The sequence below is a fragment of the Phyllobates terribilis genome, unplaced genomic scaffold, assembly GCF_046119375.1.
Source record: "Phyllobates terribilis strain yellow unplaced genomic scaffold, ASM4611937v1 Scaffold_1__5_contigs__length_1240528914, whole genome shotgun sequence".
Taxonomy (NCBI): Eukaryota; Metazoa; Chordata; class Amphibia; order Anura; family Dendrobatidae; genus Phyllobates; species Phyllobates terribilis.
The window spans coordinates 930,366,172-930,391,094 of NW_027362761.1; the positions used below are offsets into that span (position 1 = coordinate 930,366,172).

A 24,923-nucleotide genomic window follows, 5' to 3' on the forward strand; every position below is an offset into this window, starting at 1 on the left:
CATAGGGCATATTAGTAGAAACTAAAAGTAAAACTGTATGTGCCTATCCCCAGTACTGGTGATTCGGAGGCTTCGCTGTGCTTTTCCTCCCTTGTAGCGTGCCTTGTATAATATTGGTATAAAGCTGTGTGCACACAGTTGGTGCGGGAGGCACATTAGCATACATATGGCATTGTGTACACAAGCATTACTGCACAATTATAAGCAGCCCCACCGTGCATGTCTGTGTGCAAATCAATCACAAGCCCGGGCCTCACACTCCAAACCTTTTATTGCTGTTCTTTCATCCAAACAAATGTTTGGTGCCGGTGACAAATACAGGTTATATATTAGGAAAAAAAAGCACATTGCTGGGTATTATTCCTTATTTATACACTAAACCCTGACTTCTATGTATTGTATGTTAGCCAGCAAATATGAGTGTGATTGAAGGCAAAGAGAAAATTCCATAGAAAGCAAGGAAGTCATGTCACTGGCCTGGAAAGGAAGGTATAATCAATCAGAATGTCAGATGTCCCTCACAAAGTCTTAATAGGTTTAGGGATATAGAATAGGCCGGAAGCGGCGAGGACATGTGTTTGCTGGCAGAGACACAGTGATTTTTCTAGGGTATCAGCTTCCTCATCTCTTGTTACACGAGAACTAAAAGAGCTAATCATGGACATGTGCCATAGGAGCTTCCAGAGTCTGTATAGAACAGGGATGCCAAACTCAAATACACAGGAGGGTCAAAATGAAAAACTTGGACAAAGTCGCAGGCCAACCAGTATACGGAATACTGGGCCCAACATAGTCCTCCATACAGAATATTGGGCCCACATAGTCCTCCATACAGAATAATGGGCCCCACATAGTCCTCCATACAGAATAATGGGCCCCACATAGTCCTCCATACAGAATAATGGGCCCCACATAGCCCTCCATACAGATTAATGGGTCCCACATAGTCCTTTATACAGAATAATGCATCCCACATAGAGGTGGTGGTTCTGGTGTCGTGGGCCAAATAAAACCACCCTGCTGGCCAGATTTGGCCCACGAGCAGAGTATGACATATATCGTATAGAAGGTTCAGGAGATGGCCTGCAAACTTGGGATGCAGAAACAAAAAATTTCACGGTGGGAGGAAAATGAAAGAAAGCAAAACCATTTCACGGAGAGTAATAAAAAGTTGGACAGATTTAAAGTGAACATGAAATAACAAGGGAGAAGACTGGTAAAGAAAGTAGAGAAAATGGAGGGAGTAAGAATATAAAAAGTGGTGAAAGATAAAAAAAAGAAGGAAGGAGAGAGAAGGGGGGCAAAGAAAGAAGTAAAGGAAGTAAAAAAGAAGCAGAAAACGAGTAAGGGGAGGAAGAGAAGGGAGAAAGAAGAGAAGGGAGAAAGAAAGGAAGGAAAGAGAAGGGAGAAAGAAAGGAAGGAACATAGATTTGTTTTCACCATTCTCTTCCATTGGGAAATATAAAAGAAATTCTTCATAGCTTTGCTGTTAGATACTGAAATATCAGTTGTTGAAACTCTGTAAAAAAATCTTTCAATTTTAATAAATATTTCTCCTTCAAAAAAGTGTAAAACCCTTACATAGACATATTAGGTATGCCCTCTGATGTTTTATACAAGGTTCACCCAATTAGATCTCATCAGGCTGGTGGACACAAGTGTTCGGCTGTAGAGATGAATAAATCAGCTGGTATTATTGACCTTTCTGGTACTTCCAGACTCCTGGCTGATGAATACTACTTCAGCATGTCTCATAGGCTAACGGCGAGATTCTGAGTTATACCAACCTGTGAACTAAACGGCAGTGTAGAATTAGCTAATTGGGGAGCTGGGACTTTATGTAACTTTACTTACTCGTCTATCAGCTTGATATATGAAGAATGTAATGAAGGGTGCTTTAATGCACCCAACACACCATTTAATAGCTCATTATCCATCTAGAGATTAACAAATCATTAGATTGAGTATTATCGGTGTAATTGATTATTTATTGCTGTGAGTACATGAGTGTAAGTGCTTTCAGAATCTCAATTCATTGATTTTTGCTATTAGTCATCTGTTAGAGGTCTAGGTATCAGGCTTTTATCATTGATTTTAGTCTATGATGTCATTTTTTAATTCACAAAAAAAGGAATGATATAAAAGAAAAATGAACACTGCCTATCCTTGCAATGGGTGTGATTCTATTATTTATTTTATCGACTCAAATGTGCCCCCTACAGGAGCTGACCTGTTCTCCAACTGTACAGAAGAGTGTAAAGCTCTGGGCCATTCGGATCGCTGCTGGATGCCTTCTTTTGTACCTTCCAGTGATGGCCGCCAGGCGGCAGACTACCGCAGCAATCTTCATGTGCCCGGCATGGACTCTGTTCCGGACACTGAAGTTTTTGAAGCACCCGAGGTGCCTCCAGGAGGGGAGAGATCCTTTTCTACTTTTGGAAAGGAGAAGGCATTACAAGGGCTGGCAGGAGTAGGCAATGGAAATGGAGGAGGGAATACACAGGAGAGAAAGGAGCTGGATGGCCTGCTCTCCGGGACCAGAGCGCCTTACAAGCCCCCCTATCTGAGTAAGTACTTGAAATCTCCTCCTTAGTTAAAATAACTTCAAGAATTGAAAAATTGGAGTTACTTATAGCAACACCTCAAGTTACCGCTTTCATTCTGCAACCATTGGTTGATGTGGGTATTGTCACTGATTATTTGCCATACTGTTTAGTAAATCTTTCCAATCTTTGGAGATGGCTGTCATAGGATTATTGTTACATACTATTCAGAACAAGTTGCCGCTAATGAAACATGAAAAGATACATCTCACATTTCTAGAATCTTCTTTGTCCCGAAGAACTTTAAAATTGGAATCATTACCACTATGTTCATTTGGGTATTGTGCATCATGCCAGTTAGGTTTTTAGGACTTGTGGTTGAGGAATCGGCATGTTCTCAAGAACCTTTAGCTAAAATGGTCAGTGAAACAAATGAATGGTTGAGCAAGAAGATTCTCAGGATCTTAACCAAGTAGCTATTTAATTTGTCCATTACCAACGGACCAGTGCATTCCTTCTATTTGCGGCATCCCTAATGTTTTGTCTTGGCCCGTATGATGCCACAGAGCCTGCTAACCAGAAGCTGGTAGTAGGAGGTTCACAGTGCTCTCGTCCGGTGGCCACCACCTACCAACTTGGCCACTGAACCAGGGTCTTGTGAATCTCAAACTCTAGTAGTTATATAAAAGTTTCAGCATTTATATATGACGTGAAATCCAGAAATGTAACAGTGTAAAGGTCTAATCACTCTGATCCAAATAGTTTTATTATAACGTCTCATCCGAATAACAGACTAAACCTGCATTTTTAATGAATAATGGGCCCTGCCATGAATTAAAAATGTTTTGGAGAGACTGGGAAGATCCCTTAGAGTCTAAATATATTGCAATAAATCTATCAGTTATTTTAGAAGTGGTATTTTGGCTTTTATTTTATTATAAATAATTGAAAACATTGATCTAGAAAATGTCTTATGTAACAATAGTCAAACATGGAGCGGTGTTTTTACGTTAATAACACAACTGTGACTGCTTGGCTTTACATGACATGAAACCAAATCCTTCCTCTCTAATTTGCTGTATTTTTCCAGGGTTGTAAAATGTCCAAACACTGAGCTAAGTAATTAGTGAAGTCGACTTGTTTTTGTGTCAGTGTGACAGTCGGAGTGTGCTTGTCCTATTCCTCTTTCTCTTTATTGGTCTCGTTATCCCGGTTTCTTTTATGTATTCTTTTTAGAATGTTTTCACCATTTTTTACCTCGTCTGACAGTCCCATTCTTTCTATCTATCAATACGCACTGCTCTGGGCTCTTCCTTGTAAACCATTGATGGATTTCATCACTCTCCTCCCACAGGATGCCTTTGTACTTCACACCCTTTGTTCTTCAGCAAAGTAAAGCTCCATCATAATCCCTTCGTAGTTCTATATTTTCCATTCACCCTCCTCTTTACCCTTCATGCTTCGACCTCTTCATTAGGCATATTATCACTTTCTTCTAAAGTACAACAAATTGTAATTTTTACTTTTATTTTCTATATTGTATCAGTAATAGAGACTTCAAGAAACTTGATCTCCAGCTCTAAAAATAGTATAAGACTCTTACACTAAATGTCTACAGACCCAATGCAGCTGTGTTATATTACCTGATTCCTTTTGTATCTGTGTAATACTAGATCTAACAATTATATAATTCTAGTACTCCATTCATGAACCAGGATGCTCAGTATCAACAGTGCCGCAGGTCCATCCCAGATAAATGAGGACTATATATTTAATTCTGGGTAATGTTAGTGCAAGAAAAGGTGTTCTCTACACGATGTAAGGTTAGTGTGGCTGCTCGGGCCTGGGAATTTATCCAATATTGATAAACTCATAAGGAACATTCAATATTTCAAAGAAGGAATGTGGGTCTGCTGGCAAAGAATTCACTGAGTTCAGAGGTATAAGAATCAATCACAGTTTATTTTCTATGCGCTTCCAGGTTGATCCAGCATCTTCCTCAAGAGAACCAAAAATGAGGTATTGTAGTTTCCTGAGGAAGATGTCGGTTCAACCTGGAAACATGTAGAGAATATATTGCAAATGATTCTTATATCTGGGAATCCAGTGAATTCTTTACTAGCAGCACAGCACATCCACATTCCTTCTTTGATGTATATCTACCTTGGATTTCTCCAACCAGCAGAGCAGCAGCAGCTGGATCATTGTATTTAAAGGGAATCTGTCTGCAGGTTTTTGCTATGTAATCTGAGGACAGCATGACGTAGGGATTAAAACACAGAATTCAACAATGTGTCACATGCCAGGCTGTGTTCTGTTATTTACTTACAGTGAAGGTTTTATCACCTTGTGATTATCATTGTTCGGACTACATCAGTGCGTGCTTGCTAGTCTGACTCCACCCCTCATGTGATAAGCAGCTCACTGTCTATAGACAATGTACATACAGAGCCTGGTGTGGGCGGGGTTAGATGTGGTGTGGGGCGGGGTTAGCTTTCTCAGCTATGCTGCATTGCTAAATCTCTTAACTCTGAATGTGCCACAACGGTTGCACCCAGTAAACTAAGTGATACATCGCTGGATTGAAGGTCTCTTTGCCTACATTATGCTGCTCTCCGATGAGATAGCAATAACCTGCTGACAGATTCCCTTTAAAGGACACCTGACATGGTTTCCCAATATAAAGTATGACCAGTATCTTTCATCCCTCTGGTACATCATCCTAGTATGCTGTACATATGTCCCAATCCGTTCTGCAGAGCACAACAAAAGAGCTTTTATTATTATTATTCTCACAGATGGCGTGGCCCGGTCCGATGGACGTCCCTGGTCTTAATCCGGCACCTCCTCCTGCCCTGCTTCATGTGGGTGACGTGTCCTACGACATTCACACAATGTCCCCCATTGCTCTCCTGCGCAGGTATAATAATATCTGACCTTCTGATGGGCAGAGAAAAGTACTGTAGTGTGTATGTGTGAGGAAAGGCCAAAGAACACTAATGACCTGTAGGTAATGCCGGCACATGTGCACTCCCGTACTTTGTCCTGCCTTCGGCAGAGAGAATTGTGCCTGCGCAGGAGCACGGTGGGGGTCACAGTGTGGATGACATAGGACGCATCATCCTTATGAAGCAGGGCAGGAGGACGGTGATTGTAAGAAGAGAGGAGGCGCCGGATCAAGACCAGAGGCACCCATCGGACCGGACCGCGCCTTCTGTGAGTATAGTAGAAGCTCTTTTTTGTGCCTTGCAGAGCGGATTGGGGACATATGCTGAAAGAGATGACTGAAAGATGCTGGTCATACTTTATATGGGAAAGTCCTGGTGACAGGTTCCCCCTTTCCGACGTGGTCAGTAATAGTACGCATCACGTCGGAAAGGCCGGTTCAGCGGGGGCTCCGGCGCTGAGCCCGCACTGAACCGGGCACATGTCAGCTGATTCTTACAGCTGACATGTGCCAGCAACTGCTGCTGGTGGAATCGCGATCCACCCGCGGCTGTTAACTAGTTAAATGCTCAGTGATCGGCGCTCATAGCAAGTGAGCATTTCTACTACATACAGGCGATCTGCTCATCGCCTGTATGTAGCAGAGGCGATCGGACAGTTGCTGCTTCTAGTCTCCTATAGAGACTATTGAAGCATGCAAAAAGTGTAAAAAAAATGTTTTTAAAAAAATTAAAAAAATATAAAAGTTTAAATCACCCCCCTTTTGCCCCATTCAAAATAAAATAATAAAAAATAAACCCCACATACACATATTTGGTATTTTTTGGTTGCCGCAACATTGCAATAAAATGCAATAATGAGCCATCAAAACATTGGATCTACCCCAAAATGGAGACGCTACGTGTATCGGAAAATGGCACCATTTTTTTTTTTTTAGCAAACTTTGGAATTTTTTTTAACCACTTAAATAAAAAAGAACCTTTACATGTTTGGTGTCCAAGAACTCGTAATGACCTGGAGAATAATAATGGCAGGTCAGTTTTAGCATTCAGTCAACGTGGTAAAAAAAAAAAAAAAAAAACAACTGTGGAATTGCACTTTTTTTGCAATTTCACCGCACTTGGATTTTTTTTCCCGTTTTCCAGCACATGATATGGTAAAACCAGTGATGGCGTTTAAAAGTACAACTCGTCCCGCAAAAAATAAGCCCTGGCCATGTTGAACAAAAAATAAAGAAGTTCTGGCTCTGCTAGGAAGGGGAGCAAAAAACAAAAACGGAAAATGCTCTGGTCATTAAGGGGTTAAAGTCACAACACCACAAGCTGAGCGCAGAAAAACACTTAAAATCCGCATGTCACCTAGTTAATGCGCTGTGTGTGCTTTTCTGTTAGCTTTTAGTTCTTCAAGGAATATTCAATAGCGTTTTTTTTTGCCATTAACAGTCATAGATTCCAAATCTGAAGGCGTTCAGCAGATTGTCTCTATTCCAGCGTTCTGCATGCTACGTTTTCTGGAGTTATTTAGGGTTAACCACTCCCGACTAACCATAAATACAAAGTCATTTATAAAGTCTTTATGCTGGAGGCCAGGGTGTGTAATGCATGCATACTGAGTAAGTGAAGGACTTGGCAAGCGTAAAGAAGGTGATGTCTCTTGAGACACCTTGATCAAGGGTATACAGTATGTAAACTGACTGCTTGAAGATGACAAACGAGGTGTGATGATTTGCTGTGGAAAGGCTACAAGTAGCTCGTGCATTTGGCATGCAACTCACCATTAGCTCTAATTATTTTGCTGTTGTAGGTGGCATTATTAAGAAAAGACTAAATATTTCTTGTTTCGCAGCTGAATAGTTCTGTAGTAACATGTATAACATACACGAGACCAGCTAGCGTTGTTGGGGTCAGACATTTTCCTGGACTTCATGTTGAAGGGATCACTTTAACATGCTCTACAATCAGTCTTTCTCCAGCCTCAAATGGCTGCTTAAAGGAAAATATATGACCTATTTATTGATTATTTCAATCTAGATACTGACTATTATTTCTTTTTTCAATCTGTTTTTATTTTCTCATTGTAAATGCTTCATACTGTTTTCTGTACTTGATTATGAGGTTGTCCATCTTGCCTGGACTTCTATTAATATACCTCTAATAAGAGGGTGTACAAGCCAGAGTTTCACCATAAAAATATGATTTCTTTATTAATAAATTATTAAAATAACATCAATTAGATTCCACATAAAACACAGACATAAAAACACCATTACCAGCAATCAGATACATGCTTTACAGCAGCTACATGGGCTATAGAGGTTTATTGACTTCTGTGGGAGAAAGTTCTGTGACCAACGGAGAGGTCATTGTGTCTTTGGTGGAATGGAGTGAGCCAACATAAATGGTGGATCCTGTATGTGTACTTAAAAGTATTGGGACATTACACCTACAGGAGCTTTCACATACTACTCTGAAACCATGGGCGTTAATATGGTGTTTGTCCACCTTTTGCAGCTAAAACAGCTTCACTCTTCTTGGAAGGCTTTCTACAAGATGTTGGAGTGTGTCTGTGAGACTTTTTGCCCAATTGTCCATAAGAAAATTTGTGAGGTCACCCACTGATGTTTTACGACAAGGCTTGACTGATAATCTTCATTTTCGTTAATCCTACATGTGTTTGATGGAGTTGAAGATCAAGGCTCCTTGCAGGTCAAGTTCTTCTACTCCAAACTCATATGGATCTGCGCACTGGGACACATTTATGCTGTAGCAGAAAGAAAGCCTTCCCCAAACTGTTTCCACTAAGTTGGAAGCTTTCATTTATCGAAATGTCCTAGTATGCGGAAAAGCATTAAGATTTCCCTTCACCAAAACTAAGGATCCTAAAATGACACTTGAAATCTTACAGTTGGCCCAATGCAGTCAAGCAGGTAATATTCTCTTGGCGTTTGCCACACCTAGACTCATCCATCAGATTTCCAGACTGAGAAGTGTGATTTGTCACTCGACAAAACACGTTTCCAATGTTCCAGGGCCCAGTAGTGCCCTGCTTTGCACCACTCCATCCAAAGCTTGTCATTGTGCTTGGTGGTGCAAGGCTTGTACTCAGCTTCTTGGCCATGGAAATTCATGCTTTGTAGCTCCTGGTGAACAGCTTTTGTGCTGATGTTAACCCCTGTGGAAATTTGGAACCGTGAAGTTATTGAGTAAGCAGAGCGTTGGCGACTTTTATGCTCTACGTAATTCAGCACTTTACTGTGTAACTCTATGTGGTCTTCCACTTCGTGGCTGAGTTGCTGTGGTTCCTAAATGCTTCCACTTTTCAGTAACACCATTTATAGTTGATCTTGGAATATTTAGGAGGTAAAAATTTTACAGTGTGAGTTGTTACTTGCTATGAGGGCATCCTAGCACAGCCCACTCTCAAAATTTGTGAGCTCTTTAGAATAAGCCATTCTTTCACAAAGACATACCGTATGGTTAGGGGCTGGATTTCATATACCCGTGGCTACGGAACTGGCTGAAAAACCTAAAGACAATTATTAAGAGGTGCGTCTCAGTACTTCTGTCAATATAGTGTTCTTTATATTGTAGTTCTTCCCATGATGAAAAGTGAGCGCTACAAAACAGAAAGTACCAGCCTATTAGGGTCAGGAGCCAGAATAAAAACTAGCGCATTTCACTTTGTTTATTCTTAATATAGTAACTTAAAAAGGCAGAAAAAGAAAAATCACAAAGAATTCTTATGTTTTTAACATAACGGCATTCAAACAGTAGGTGATTTTCTGCTGACAATGTCTGTAAAGTAAACTCATACACGATGTTGTGACTAGTACAGTGTCTGATGACAGGGAGCATAAAGCAGAGATTTAAAGGGAATCGGGCACTAGCTTTATGCTTCCCAGTCTGGAGGACCATAAGATAGGGACTGAGACACTGATTCCATTCCTCCATTCCTGTGAACCTTATTTGGCTCCTTGTAGTTTTGATAACATCACTATTTATTCTACTGTGGTTCTGCTAGTCTTCTTAATGATGAGCTCTGTGCATAGGCATAAAGCTGCCAATCAATGGTGGGGGGCATGGATAGTCAGAGCTCATGAATATCAGGACAACATAGCGGAACTTATTGATAGGATTAGTAGAGCAGTAGTAGGTAAAACTGTGTTTTATCAATACTACGGCAAGAAGCCCAGTAAGTAACACTCCACTGAAATTGGGGTTTCTGCCCCTATGTTATGCTGCTCTTGTATGTGGCATCATGAACCTGGCGAGACATTCTCTTTAAAATAATCACAAGGGAGAGTAATGCACAGTCCCCTCATAGCTACACTGAGCATAATGCAATACTGTGTGCCCTTTTTGCCAGGAATTTTCCTTTAACCCCTTAACAACTAGTGCCATACACACACTGAGCTCGGTGGATGTGGGTGAATGGAGCAGGCTCAGGAGATGAGCCAGCACCATTCCTGGCAGATAATGACTGTGTTATTCAGTAGAGATGGGAGAATCAATCCATCTGCCAGGTCAGCAACCTGTGCCCGCTGGGTGGGAGGCTTACGAATCTCCTTACCTCCTGGCACTCCCAACTCATCTATTGATTAGCCGGGCTGGTGTGACATCATGTGTGCATTACCCTGCAGTGATGATGCTGCGCCATCAAAACAAGGTCTGGGAATCACAAGAAGTAAGGCGATTCGTAGGTCTATCGTCCAGCAGTCACAGATTACTAACCTGGCCGATTGATTTGATTCTTCCATCTCTATTATTCAGCCATCATCTAACTCTGATATCCACGGATGGAGTTGTGCTCCGCCTGCTGCTATTAACCTGCTGAATGGCGCTGTCAGTTTCCCATGGCAGCATTTACAGTGTATGGCCCAGGAGCGCACTGTTCCATGAGTCCATCGCCCTTCCCCACCCTATGAGACGTCACCATGGGTGCTGACAGCCAGGGGTATCCTGAAAATCACCCTGTGGCTGGTGTTCATAGGAGACCATGGTCCATCCTATATACAGTACTGCAATACAAACGTATTACAATGTATATTATAGGAGATCAGATGATCACAAGTTCAAGTACTCTAGAGGGACTGAAAAAAAAAGTATTTTACTACACACGGGGAACATACTTGTACCTATCCGGTTGTGAAATTTAAAAAACAAAACCATACAGAGTGGTACTTTAAAGCTAAGTTACACATGATGACATAGATGTATATTACATATAATAATTGTATTGCATTGAGCTTAAGCCTCACAGGAGATCAATAGGAATGGCACTAAAGATGTATGATAAATATATATATATATATATATATATATATATATATATATATATATATATATATACAGTACAGACCAAAAGTTTGGACACACCTTCTCATTTAAAGATTTTCCTGTATTTTCATGACTATGAAAATTGTACATTCAGATGACCTGGCCTCCACAGTCACCAGACCTGAACCCAATCGAGCTGGTTTGGGGTGAGCTGGACCGCAGAGTGAAGGCAAAAGGGCCAACAAGTGCTAAGCATCTCTGGGAACTCCTTCAAGATTGTTGGAAGACCATTTCCGGTGACTACCTCTTGAAACTCATCAAGAGAATGCCAAGAGTGTGCAAAGCAGTCATCAAAGCAAAAGGTGGCTACTTTGAAGATCCTAGAATATAAGACATATTTTTAGTAGTTTCACACTTTTTTGTTAAGTATATAATTCCACATGTGTTAATTCATAGTTTTGATGCCTTCAGTGTTAATATACAATTTTCATAGTCATGAAAATACAGAAAAATCTTTAAATGAGAAGGTGTGTCCAAACTTTTGGTCTGTACTGTGTATATATATATATGTATATATATATATATGTATGTACATACTGTATATACTTTATATCAGAGCTTCGACTCCATCAGTACCCCTGTAATTTCCTAGATCCAGTATGTACGGTACAAAGAACAGTTTTTGGGTAGGCAGACAATACTGAATATCCATTCTCTGTGTTAGTGTGGTGATTATGAACAATGATTTTAGAGAGACCGAGGGAAGTGTTCTTCACGACAGTAAAAGCTTTTCCACAATGAGAAGATGTAGGTCAATGCTACAAGGAGTCCCAAACAATATCACCCAGATTACATGTGCACTCCTATTTTAATTGTATTTTTTTCTCATTTTTAAAGATGTAAAGACCCTTTTGTATTTAATGAGTGTTAATTTTTGATGAACAGACAATGGTAGCACACATAATGTGGAAATCATCCAATGGTTTGTAAGAGACACTAAACAATGATCTGAATACTAGATTGCAAATGCAAAACTGTTTTATGTCGGGTAGAAAAAAGAATATATCAAGCCCAAGAAATATGTGGTCAACTGATGCTGGGATTGCTGCCTGAACTCTTGGTGTATTAAGTACACAAAACCTATGGATTGGTTCAGTTTAGGGATACATTTCAACCCCCCCTCCAATATGTCAAATGTTACATATGCTGTATGTAGCAAAATAAATGGAGTACTTTAAGGGATTGTCCACTACTTGGGCAGCATGGTGGCTCAGTGGTTAACCCTGTTGCTTTGCAGTGCTGGGGTCCTGGGTTCAAATCCCACCAAGGACAACATCTGCAAGGAGTTTGTATGTCTCTGTGTTTGCCTGAGTTTCCTTCCACACTCCAAAGACATACTGATAGGGAATGTAGATTGTGAGCCCCAAAAGGGACAGTGCCCATAATGTCTTTTAAGCTCTGTGGAATATGATGATGCCATATAAGCAAAGCATAATAAATACTTAGACAATATTCCCCAGTGTTAAATAAAAATAACACATGGTCTCATCCCACACTGGTGCCGTATCGGCGATGATGGTGCCGGGTCTTTCAAAGCACTGCGATCAGCATTCTGTAACTCTTACACATCTGAGGTTGTTCCCAAGGCAGTGTGGCCAAGCAGGCCATCGATGACCACTGATTGCTGCAGTGCTTACATGACCTAGCAATGTTATATGATCCTCGGAAGGCCCAGGTGCTGGAATGCCATCGGTGCTGGAGGTGAGTATGTGTTTTTAGTATTTAGAAAGTGGTTGAACAAGTAGTGGAAAACCCCTTTAATAATTCTCATTGACTGCTACTACAGTAAAATTAGAGTATGTCCGACAGCTCTGAAATAAACCTTGATTCTTGATTCTTTGGTTTGTCTGTTTGTCTGTTCTTTGGTTTGTCTGAATGTCAATGAATATCTAAAATGTGATGTAATTCCCACATAAATGACTGAAAAACAAACACTACCCCCAAAAAAATGTTATTTTTATTAGATATGCATGAAAATCCATGTACCATATGTACAGCACATGGTTTTTAATGCATATCTAATAAAAAATACAATTTTTATGGGATAGTGTTTGTTTTTCGATGATTTCAATATATATTCCTCTTTACAAGACTACTTCCTTTCTGTGACTTTCTCTAATTCCCACAGAACTTGACCTTTTCTCAAATAGTTTGTGCCCCTGTGAGCGTGGTTACATTTTATTATCTAGAATTTCTTCTTTCTGTACTTATGGACTTATGTTTGCAGACAATCCTCTGTAGATATTACTCTCTTATTTCCCTTAGCATTTCCAAGTTTCTAAATGTTTACACTGTCTCATCATAAAATGGAGGCAAAATGCTAGATATTATGTATCTTAACTTTTATGACACCAAAACAGATATCAACCTTCAAGACATGGACTCCACAAGACCACCCCTGAAGGTGTCCGGTGGTATGTGGCACCAAGACATTAGCAGTGGACCCTTAAAGAAGACTTGTCACTTGTCCCAAAAAATTAGTTTGGTACCTCGTCAAAATCCCATTTTTAATTTTCTCCCTCGTTGGCGAAGTTATGCCCTTGTCTCTATTTTTGTGCCAAGTATACTTGTCTAACAGGGCGTTTCATAAGAGTTTTCTCCGGGGAGCGTGTAGTCCTTCTCCTCTATGACACTGCCCAATCACTGCTCGGCATCATCAAAAACTGGGTATACAGCATGACTTTGTGGTATCAGCTTGTTCATGCAAGACCATGCTGTATGAAAACTAACGTGAGCTCACGTCACAGGAAAGTCATATTAAGAACATGGTCATCTGGTGAGATCACGCTACTAGACCATTTTCAGATGCTGTCGAGCGGTGACTGGGTAGTGCCATGGAGGAGGGAGGACTACATCCCCGGGGAACCACAAGCATATTTTGTGCCAAAATAGAAAAAAGGGCATATCCCTGCAAAGGAGGGACAACATTAAAAGTGGAAAGCAGCTGCAGATTCAGGGCAGCTTGGGGATTTTGGCAAGGTAACAAACTCTTTAAAATCCTGTAGGTTGTGAGATGAAGGCTCCATCGATTAGACTTGTTTTTCCAGCACATCTTACAAATAATGGGATTAAGATTTTGGAAATTGAGGCCAAGTCAACACCTTGATCTTCATGTTATGTACCTCAAAGTCCATGGTGCATTATCCTTCTCATAGAAGATACTTCCACTGGGAAATTCTGTTCTCGTGAAGGGGGGATATAGGTCTACAACAGTGTTTCAAAGCTGATACATTGTGTCGGTCATATCCACATGCATGCCAGTATGCAAGGTTATTTTAGCATTGCACTGCCCTCAATATCACTGGCTTTCCTTCCTTTCATAGTTCATGTTCTGACAACTTTCATTCTTTTTTGCAATAATTTCCACTATAGCATCACTTACACTTATAAGCCTAGTGCGCCCATAAGCCTGTCAGCAACTCAGTGGTAAGTACTACCCACTACTATATACTATGAATAGACCACAAGAGCAAATCTTTGGACATGATCTGACCCTGTCGTCTAGCCATTACAATATGGCCTTTGCCACAGATCACTCAGATCATTTTTCCTCTTTCCAGAACATGAACTTTAAGAAGTGAACGTTCTCTTGCTGACTAATAAATCTCTACACCTTGTCATTATAATGGGATAATGCGTGTTATTTACTGAAGCAGTCCATGGTTTTTAATGTTAAGGCTGAGCAAGGTATTTTCTAATATCTACTTCTCTTCAATATTGCTGTCATTTTGCCATTTTGGAGTCTAGAAAACATGGTAACATTAGAGCGAAGCTTTTGACATTTAAATTCACCAGCTTTGAAGATTTTTTTTCCAACAATTCGATTTGCAGCGAATTGATTACCTAGCAAGTACAGTAAATCTTCCAGTTGCCCTGAAAATACGTGAATAAGGCCACATTCACACGTTCAGTATTTGGTCAGTATTTTACATAAGTATTTGTAAGCAAAAGAAAAGGTTATGGATATAAATAACTGTTATGTAGCATAAATACCTACAAAAGTCTACACAACAACCATACTGTTCAGATAAAAGTAGTATTTTATTAGATATAAAATTAAAATCATATGGGGAATAAAACAACAGGTGGGAAAGCAAGGCAGGGGACAGATAATGTTCCAAACAGTGCTGGTTGCAGAAGTGTATAACAATAATTAACCTCAGCTAAGTAAGTATGTTGGCTCAGAAAAATCTGTATATAGCAAAATAATCAAGACAAAAATGATTTATCCTAAGTAAATACATCGATCAATAGGTATAGCCCTATGCAAATATGCTGTGTAGTCAGAAAAATTCATAGATTAAATAGATATCTAAAGTGACAGTGCATCAATAAATAAATACTATGAAAATAATCTCCTATGTGGTGTATGTGGACCAGTAAAGTGAAAGTCAGTGTATTGAGAAAATGGGAAGTGCACTGATAAAGTGACAGTGCATAGTAAAGATATAGTAACAGGAGGTAAGTAATGACATAGGATAAAACAAAATTGATATTAGCTAAGGTGGCAGTGCATGATATCAGAGTAGTGATCGAATACAAGTAGATTGAATACTGCAGTAGTCAAGTTATGTGGTGTCCATGCAGCCTTGTCCTGACGCGCGTTTCGCCGCTAGGGCACTGCCGCCTTAGCTAATATCAATTTTGTCTGTTATTTTTCCATTAATGTCTTATCAATGATTTTTTATGTGTGAGAAAAAAGAAAATAAAACCTGCAACATATACTTGTATGGGTAGTTTTGATCTGTGACTTAGATAAAAACATTTTTTTTTTTACGGACAGAGTCCAAAAAAATAATTGACTTGTGAACAGGCCCTTAGACTATAAAAGGTATCTGTTCTATCCATGAAAATCACAAATAGAATACGTTTGCGATTCATTGACATCTTAATAGTAGCTGTTTTCCACTGCTGCCTTGTCACACACTATTGTAATTTTTTTGGGCAGTGTAGTGGCTCAGTGGTTAGTACTGTTGCTTTGCAGTGGTGCAGTGGTTCAAATCCCACCAAGGCCAACATCAACATCTTCAAGGTGTTTGAGTGAGTTTCCTTCCATACTTATAGTGAATTTGGATTGTGAGCCCCATTGGGGACAGCATTGATAACGTCTGTAAAATGCTGCGGAATATAAATAAAGCATAATAAATAAGTATTCAGTGCTTTAAGCCTTTCTCTCCTTATCACTGTTAATGAGCTGGGGGCTGTCACTATTCAGTCTCTCCTGATAGGCTGCAATATACCATGTGATATGACAGCTGCAAGGCATTATGGAGTACCCCACGTGGCAGACTATGGGGGAAAAAATTGAAGATTTAAGGTACATTGACAATGGCTGAACTTTATATATATTGGAAGAAAAAAGATGTGCAAGAGGTTGAACTTCTGCTACTTTCTGCTTACATGACTTTGACACTGTATAATTTAATTTTCATGTTTATTATTACAAATCTGTATAAATAAGAAAAATGCATTTTCTTTGCTAGTCGTCTCAAGGCCTAGATTTCCATGCCATTTATAACTACCTTAAGGAAAGATGTTCAGTATCTCTTATGACTTATGTATATGTACAAAAAGATCTCTTTATACCAGCCGCTCATCCAGAGGACAAGCAGGCATTGCAAAATAAGGTCACCCACAATAACAAACTAGATAATAACCCAAGTTTATCTCTTAATTGCAGTTTTGGATTACGGAAAGTTTATTTACACTGAGCAATTGCTGCCGAGAAATTGGCCCAGCTTTTAAATGGAAATGTACTCTGTAATATAGCACTTCTTCTAAACAATGCGATTGACTGCTATGTTGATTTAGTTCGACCACAGATACGCTGGAACACTTCCACATCTGCATAATAATCTGAACGGGGAGAATAGAATCTCAAGATGATGATTTCATTTGATTTTCTGAAGGAAGTGGCATTTTTCTGAGTCATTTTTTTTCATATTCGAAAATTTAGGATAATTAGGAAATATTTACAAGAATTGCTAGTTACTCCTTTCAAGACCTTTCTATAGTTCTTAAACGTGTTTTCTTTTTTTTTTTATTATATAATTATTATTATTTTATAATTATTATTATTTTTTTATCATTATCTTTGCTCAATTCCGCTGTACTAGTATGGTACAAGTGTGCCATCACTTTATGGCGTGGGTTCAGGAGCTGAGCCCATCTTTTGTAGCACTGGCGCCAGCTGTATTACACAGCAGACACCTGAGAGTAACTGCTGCTATTAAATCTAGTTCTGATCATATTTAAAGGACCTCCAACCTGGGGAACGTGATTTGTGAGCCTATCTGCCTTTGTTTCTGCTATAGTATAAATCCCATGAATCCCTGCCTGTGGCTGGGATTCATAGTAGAACAATAATTATATAATATACTGCAAATACTGTGGTTTTGTAGTGTACTGTATAGGCGATTTAATAGATCGCAGGTTCTGATTAAAAAATTTAAAAAAAAACATTAAAATATATTTCAAAATTGAAAACACCACCCTTTTCCCCAAACTTAAAAAGTGAAATCTAAAAAAAACAATGTATTTGGTATACATATATGGTCTACGCATTGTCCAAACTAATAGAATCTTAAAATATATATCTCATAGGTTGCAATCCAAACGAGAAAAAATATATGAAATGGCAAAAATCACAGTTTTATTGTTGCTTACAACCCCCCCCCCAAAATGGAGTACAAATAAATCAAAAGGTATTACGTCTACAGATATGGTAACAATAAAAACTACTACTCATCTTACAAAAAAACAGGCCCTCATGCAATATGGAGTGAAAAATAAAAAAGATATTGCTCTCAGTATATGGTGACTGAAGCCAAAGTTTTCTTATTTATTATTTTTTAAATAAATATAAATTTGGTACCGCCATAATCTTACTGACCATAGAACAAATTTTCCAGATCATTTCTTTCCACAATATGAACATCATAACAAATAATTTAAAAAAAAAATAATAATTTAAAAAACAGCAAAATTTCAGTTTTCCTTCAATTTTACCTAATTTGGATTTTTTTTTCCTATTTTTCAGTACATTATATATTAAAATAAATGATGTCATTCAAAACTATAATTTATTCACAAAAAAACAAGCCCTCATACAGCTGTGTCCATAAAAAATATAAAAGTTGTCGCCGTTGAACGAAAAGGAGAAAAAAAAAGATGAAAGTCCAAAAATTAAAAATGGCCCGGTACTTTAGGAATTAATGTTTTGTAAAATCTCTCAACCTAAAGTGTAAATGGTAATCAGGCTCCAGAAGAAAAAAAAAAGTATGCTATAGTAAAGTTTACAAGCAGCTCATGCTTTCGGCAATATATCACACTCTCAGTTTTTCTACACTAAAATGTACGTTTTTATTTGATTTTACTGTTTCAGGGTTTAATAAAAATAATATGTAAAATTCATAGGCTTAACCCCTTCCTGACATGGCTATTTTCCCTTTTTATATTTTCATTTTTTCCTCTTCTTCCAAGAGCCATAGCCATATGAGGGATTATTGTTATGATGAGTTGTAAAAAAGATTACAAAATTTGTAAAAAAAAAAAGAAGTTGCACTTCTCTGCCAGCGCGTTGTAGATGCCGCTGTCAGAGATTGACAGTTTTTTTCCAACCGTTAGTGGCAATTGATGGCTCAATATCACAGCCATCATCTGCTGGGAAAGATGTGAACTCGGAAATTCAATGACAGGAAGCCGGAATATGACATAACTGTGTGTGATATATTAGTAGGGAGCTAAAGGGTAATAGCTGAGAAGGTAGGAAGTAGGGTTAGGTTTAAGTTAGAGCTAATTTGCGAGAGCTTTGAAGGTTAGGATTAGGATTTTATTTTTATTCTCTGTTTAAGACTGGTTTCACACGTCCGTATATTTCTGGTACCGGAGATATCCGTGACCCTTGTGTCCGTGTGTGTCACACATGTGGCAACTGTGTGCTGCCAGTGTGCCGCATCAGGAGCACACGTTATGGCGCCTGGGAATCAGCGCTACAGTTAGCGCTGTTCCCAAGCGCCAGGTGCTGTGTTCAGCACCAGCAGGGACAATGATGAGGGTAGTAGTGTCTGCTCCTGTAGTGTCCCTCTGTAAAAGTAAGAATAAAATAGTAAAATTCATATACACACCTGTCCGGAGATATACCCCTCTGTAATCCTCTGACCGCTGACGCCGAGGAGCCAGGGAGAATGAGTGGCCCCGAAGGTGAGTTCAGGAGCGGTGCCCTGTCACTCACTGAGCTGTGAGCGGCTCATTCTCCCCGGCTCCTCAGCGTAAGCGGTCAGAGGATTACAGCGGGGGACATCTCCGGACAGGTTATTATATGGATTTTATTATTTATTCTTATTTTTACACAGGGACACTGCGGGAGCTGACACTACTACCCTCATCATTGTCCCTGCTGTTGCTGATCACAGCGCCGGCTGGGAACCATGATGAGGGCAGCCTTTCTCACAGACTGCACCGCTCTCCTGTTCTCAAATTGCAGTTGATGGGGGATCATGTGACCAGATTTGTCCTTCCTCCTCCTCCACCAGCGTCCATTTTTACAACAGAAGAGCTGTGTAGTCTGTGAAGAAGGTTACACTAACAAGTGCAACTGGAGAACACATAAGAGTTATATATTAGCAATTGACTTAAAATTATGTTCTCAACACCTTTGTTGAAATGAAATGGACAGCCCCTTTAAATGATTTGATGACACATTCATGTCAATGGGACACAGTGCAATAATGTAGCCATTACTAGAGGGGAAACATGCCTCCAAGCCCCCTGATAGCAACTTAATTATGGGGAGTCTCAACAATAGGACGCTTGGCAATCAGCTAGCCATTGGTGGTCCTTTGAAATGGAAAGGGGACCTTCCCTTTGTTTGGGAATAGCCTAGCTGGGTTATGAGAAATTCATGGATTAGCTCGCTTTCAAAATTGTTTCTTTTTTGTTACTCAAAAAATTACAAATTAGATTAAAAAAAATATTGCCAGTCACATGTAACGTTGATTTTATGTTAGAATATCCAAATATGTTACCAAAGATGGAGTGATAATTTGACTAATGAAACATTTGGGAGCTGTGATTTTGGGATGTATTACATAAATCATCATTTGTAAGTGATCCTAGACTGTGGCAGAGAATAAAGACGGTACCAGCGTTCGTGTGGATGATCAAAACCATTGACTGGTAGCGAGTAAACAGCAATTTGCAATAAACTTGTAATCAAGCGTTCCTATTGTAGCAATTTGGACCCCAGCAAAAGAGATCTGCATGTTTGAAAGCGATCATCACATCCAAGGCCAGCCACATGCCTGCTTACAGAAGCCTTTTACCGAGCTTAAGGATTTTTATATATATATATATATATATATATATATATATATATATATATATATATATATATATATAAATCCTTAACTTAAAAATGTAGCCTGAAAGCTGATGGATACACTGTGTGATGTGAGATGAATGGTGACGCGCTTATAGAAAAGAAGCTGAGAGTCAGGGAAATCTGCACCTGCAAAATGCAGCCAAGCGCCTGTCATAAGTGTATTACCTATTGTAGATTTAACGAGCTCTCAGTTATGTCACAAATTAACAATTAACCCACTTAATTCTCCAGAACATGATTGTCAGCCAAAAGGGTATCACCTGCTTACCACAATGTAAAGGCCGACCCCGGGCGATCACTGCCAACGTCACCTTCCACCCAATCTGCTCAAATACTTAAACAATGTTTTGGGGTTTTTTTTAACATGTCATCCTCTCATTAATTATGCAAAGCAATGTAACCCCTTAATGACCAAGCCTGTTTGGACCCTAATGATATAGTATGGTTGTTGAGGTTTCTTTTGCCTCGACATTTCAGCAACCAAAACTTAAATTTTTCTGTTTTTTACCAGTGTTATATTTTTTATTGTCATTGTGTAATTTATGCATCTTTTTACTAGAAAGAGAAATTTTAATTCTAGTTTTTTTTCCTACTAAATTAGAACCAATTAGTTTAGCAGATAACTAAGGAGTGTCTTTTTTTTCTTGCAAAAAAAATGGGGTTTTTTTTGCAGATTTTTTCAAAATTATTTGTATTAGTTTTTAATCTCATTAAAGGATGACACTTTGACAATTTGACATCTTTAGTTTTAATCTTATTACTATTCTGCTTTTTTATGATCTGTGTCTCTTTCTGGGTTTTGTACATGCCTTTCATATTTGCTGAAGATTTGCATCCCATACAGATATTGGGCCAAAACAATCCATTTATTGACTTGCGGATTTTCCACATCTAATGTATGTCTATGGGAAAAATCTGCACATAAAACTCTTGCGGATTTGAAATACGTACAGCAGGTCAGGTAAGGCCACGTTCACATGATCAGTATTTGGTCAGTATTTTACATCAGTATTTGTAAGCCAAAATCAGGGGTGGAACAGTCAGAAGAAAAGAATAGAAACATATCACCACTTCTGTATTTATCACCCACTCCTGGTTTTAGCTTACAAATACTGAGGTAAAAATACTGACCAAATACTGAATGTGTGAACATGGCCTCACCCTGAGAAAAAGAGAAGCACAGAGGGCATGAGATTTCTATAAATCCCATCCATTCTGCTAGAACTGTAAAAGGCAAAAAGTCAAAAAAGCATTTTGCGCACACAGCCTCAATCCGCAGCATGTCAGCTATTTGCATGGATTATCACTATTGATTTCATCCTTTGCAGTGTGTAGGGTGAAATCTACAGCCAAATCCGCACATATTGTACACAGCTTTTTTCCTGCCAGCGCATGCTGTTTTTGCAGCAGATTTTTCTGGCAGGAAAAACGCTGCATAAAATATTCCCATTTTTGTTACATTTTTGCTACGTTTTTACATACCTTTTTGGTGTGTTTTTACTTACTCCTGGTTTTGGCTTACAAATACTGATGTAAAATACTCACCAAATACTCAACGTGTGAACGTGGCCCGAAAGGTCTGTTTGGTTTGTGTGAGAAGATCGATTCTTTCAAAGACCCATCATAGCTGGATGCCCTATGGGAGATTTTGCATTAGGGCCCAGAAGTTTCAAGGTTCGCCACTACATTGTGGGGTCCTTCATAGGTCCCAGGGGCTGACAGCAAAGGAGTATCTCAGCCCCCAATCTCTTGTGTTGTCTGTGGGCATAATGTCGGCTGACTTCCATTTTAGCCTGTGACTATTAGTATCTTGACCTCGTCTTCACACACATCTCTCTACTATGCCTTTGTCCTGCTCACTGACAAATCCCTCACCCGGTTTCAGAGATCACAGTATATTCTCCCCCTCACTTAGCTTCTTAGCGTCATGGATATTAAGCCGCAGTGCCGTGTGCCGTATAGATTTACTTCCATCGAATTCTGCCCAGCTGCTGATGACTTGCACAAAAGGAACAAGTTATTTAGCCAGCACAAGTCATAATTATAGCTACAGCACATACAATAATGACTTTATTGAAGGCTTCAATAGCACCATGCGCAGCCGCCAATAAAGTTGTCAAAATGGTACTTAGTATCTATGTACTGATTAATACTCCCATGACACTCATTACTGTACTGCGTGTTTCAGATACGGCTACAACCACAATCACCAGTAGGGGGAGCACAAGGAGCCCCATTCTTCATCAGGGTCCATAAATGTTACAAATCAATTAAATCAGATCGTTTCCTCATACAGGTAGAGACGGGGAACTAGCAGAACACATTGCTGCCTTGTTTTTAGTGAAACCGACAATAAATAGTGCCCACTTCTTCAGGCTTTTTTTTTTTTTTTTTTTGCATTTGCTGCATTTTGCTTTTTTAACTTCCAAATATAAAATGTTATTTTAAATCACATTTGTAAACTTCAAAGAGTTTTTCCATTAAAGATACTGTTCCTCTGCGATCGTGTTTTTTCCAAAATTTAAAGAGATAACTAAAAAAACTACTAATTTTTCCAGTCGTAAATAGTCTATTAAAATCCATAGGCAATATATTCATATAATATACAATAAAAGCCCTACTGAAATATTGATTCTTCTTAGGAAACATCTGCATTATTGGCAGTTATAGACAGCAAATATACAGATGTCTTTTTAGTGTCTATAATACGGCCACAAGACAAGAACCTTGTGATTTTAGGTACCAAGTGTAGGTTCATTAAAAAGTCCTCCAGTCATCGAAATTTTGTTCTGTAGGAACATAGGCCGCGATTCATGAAGACCGGCGTTTTTTTCTTGAGTGAATGAATCGGGTAAGGCCACGGCCCCACTATCAGTATTTGGTCAGTATTCGGTCAGTATTTTTTTTGTCAGGAGTCAGAGCAAAAACCAGGTGAGGAACAATCAGAGAAAAGGTATAATAGAAACAAGTCACCAATTCTGCATTTATCACCCACTCCTGGTTTTGGCTCCCACTCCTGAGAAAAAATACTGACTGAATACTGATATTGGGGATGTGACCTTAATCACAAAGGGGTGCCCGCCTCCTTGTGCTCCTCGCTACAAATCTTACTCCAGTCCCTCCAGTGGTGTAACGAATATCACCGCTCATCATGAATTGGATGCCTCACCCCAACCTGCCACAGCTCCGCCGACTTTGTCATAGCGTGAAAAAGGGAAAACTTGTAAAATTATTGCACAGCCTCGCGCAAACATATTGTGACTAGTGATGACCGAGCACTGAAACGCTCTGGTGCCTGGTACTCAAGTCTCTCTCTTTGTCCCTGGAGCTCTACAGCTCACAGAGTCCGGCTGACAGAGAAGTCCCTGTGCGCCCATCAGAGGAGTACCCCGCTTCAGTGCCGCGCGCGGCTCATGATTCAAATGAGCTTCTTACGGGGACCCGAGCACTATGTGATAATTGATCGAGCATTGAGCAGTGGTTTTTCATCTAAAAATTATGCATAAATGTGCTTAATAATAAGACATTTAACTGATTAATAGAATTAAATTATACCCGTTGCTCTGATCTTCAGGTTTCTCTTGTGACCAGTGCTGTACGTGAGGGGAAGTAACTAACTGCTTATTTCATTAGAAAAGCCGGCCCCCTTCTTTGTCTATTCATTGGCAGAGGCAGAGAAGGGGGTTGGCTTAGCTACTGATATAAGTCGATAGCCAGTCCTCTTCACACACAGCAGTGGTCCCGGGCTGGCTGAAGAAACTCTTTGCTGTGATGAGCACAAGACTGGACTTAGAGCTGCCATATTCGGCACCAGAGGGGCTAACAGATGCCTGGGACACCCAGCCTGATTAGAGTATAATAGTAAAGCCAAATATCTTTTCTACGCACAGGTTTCTCTGACCTTATAGTTTTTTCCATTCCTAATAGCTTGAGACAGTCCTCCTTTTACTTTGGATTGTGATCGTTTTTATGTATGTCTCATGGACATTTTTCTCAGTTTGAATTTAGATATTTTCCTTCCACGGAAATCAAATAGACTATGGTTTATGGGATTATAATTTGGAGATTCATAAAAATATGGTGTAAAGGAATATCATGGGGGTTGCTGCATCTTGCAGTACATTAGTGTTGTGACCAGGTATTGGTAAATATGGCTGTTTTTACTGTGATTTTTTTTTTTGCTGGTAAATTATGTCCTTTTGCTGTAATTTTAGTGTAGGGACTCGCAAGGCAATGAGGACCCTTGAAGTGGGTTGCAAGTTGTCATATTTTGTCCAAAATGTTAACTATGACCTCGTGCATTTTTCATGTTTGCAGGATGCAGCCAGGCCCTGTAGTTTTGGTGTGGGTAATTGGGGTGTCTGTCCTTTCCTTGTGGGGTACACTTATGGAGTGCTTGGCTACCATCCTGACCTATTAGTATGGGTGTGACCAATAGGCTACATGTATATGTGTGACTAGCGCCCTATACAAGCCTTATCCGTGTGCATGTATAATACAACCCCCCGTCCCTCTATGATTGGTAGGTATGTAAGTGGTCGGTCATCAGTATTTTGCACTTGTGCTACCCTTTTTTTATGAAGGGGGCCTGCTGCATCATGCAGTGCATTAGTATTTTGACCAGGTACTGGTAAGTATGGCTATTTTTTTTCTGCGTTTTTTAATGGTATATATACCCCTTAGACCCCAGTCTGAGGTTTCGCATACAGCCAAATC

The 24,923-nt window shown here is 39.5% G+C and overlaps 1 protein-coding gene across 2 annotated transcripts in view; it reads left to right on the forward strand.

Annotated features, from left to right (window-relative positions):
* Positions 1-24,923, forward strand: part of PCDH10 (protocadherin 10) — a 78,854-nt gene that overhangs the window by 12,646 nt on the left and 41,285 nt on the right. Inside the window, exon 4 of one of the 2 annotated variants that reach the window (XM_073641686.1) lies at positions 2,223-2,567. The exons of the other annotated variant lie outside the window; for it this stretch is intronic. Coding sequence (XP_073497787.1) covers positions 2,223-2,567 — 345 coding nt within the window. The remainder of the gene's footprint in view (positions 1-2,222; positions 2,568-24,923) is intronic. 2 annotated transcript variants of the gene reach the window in all.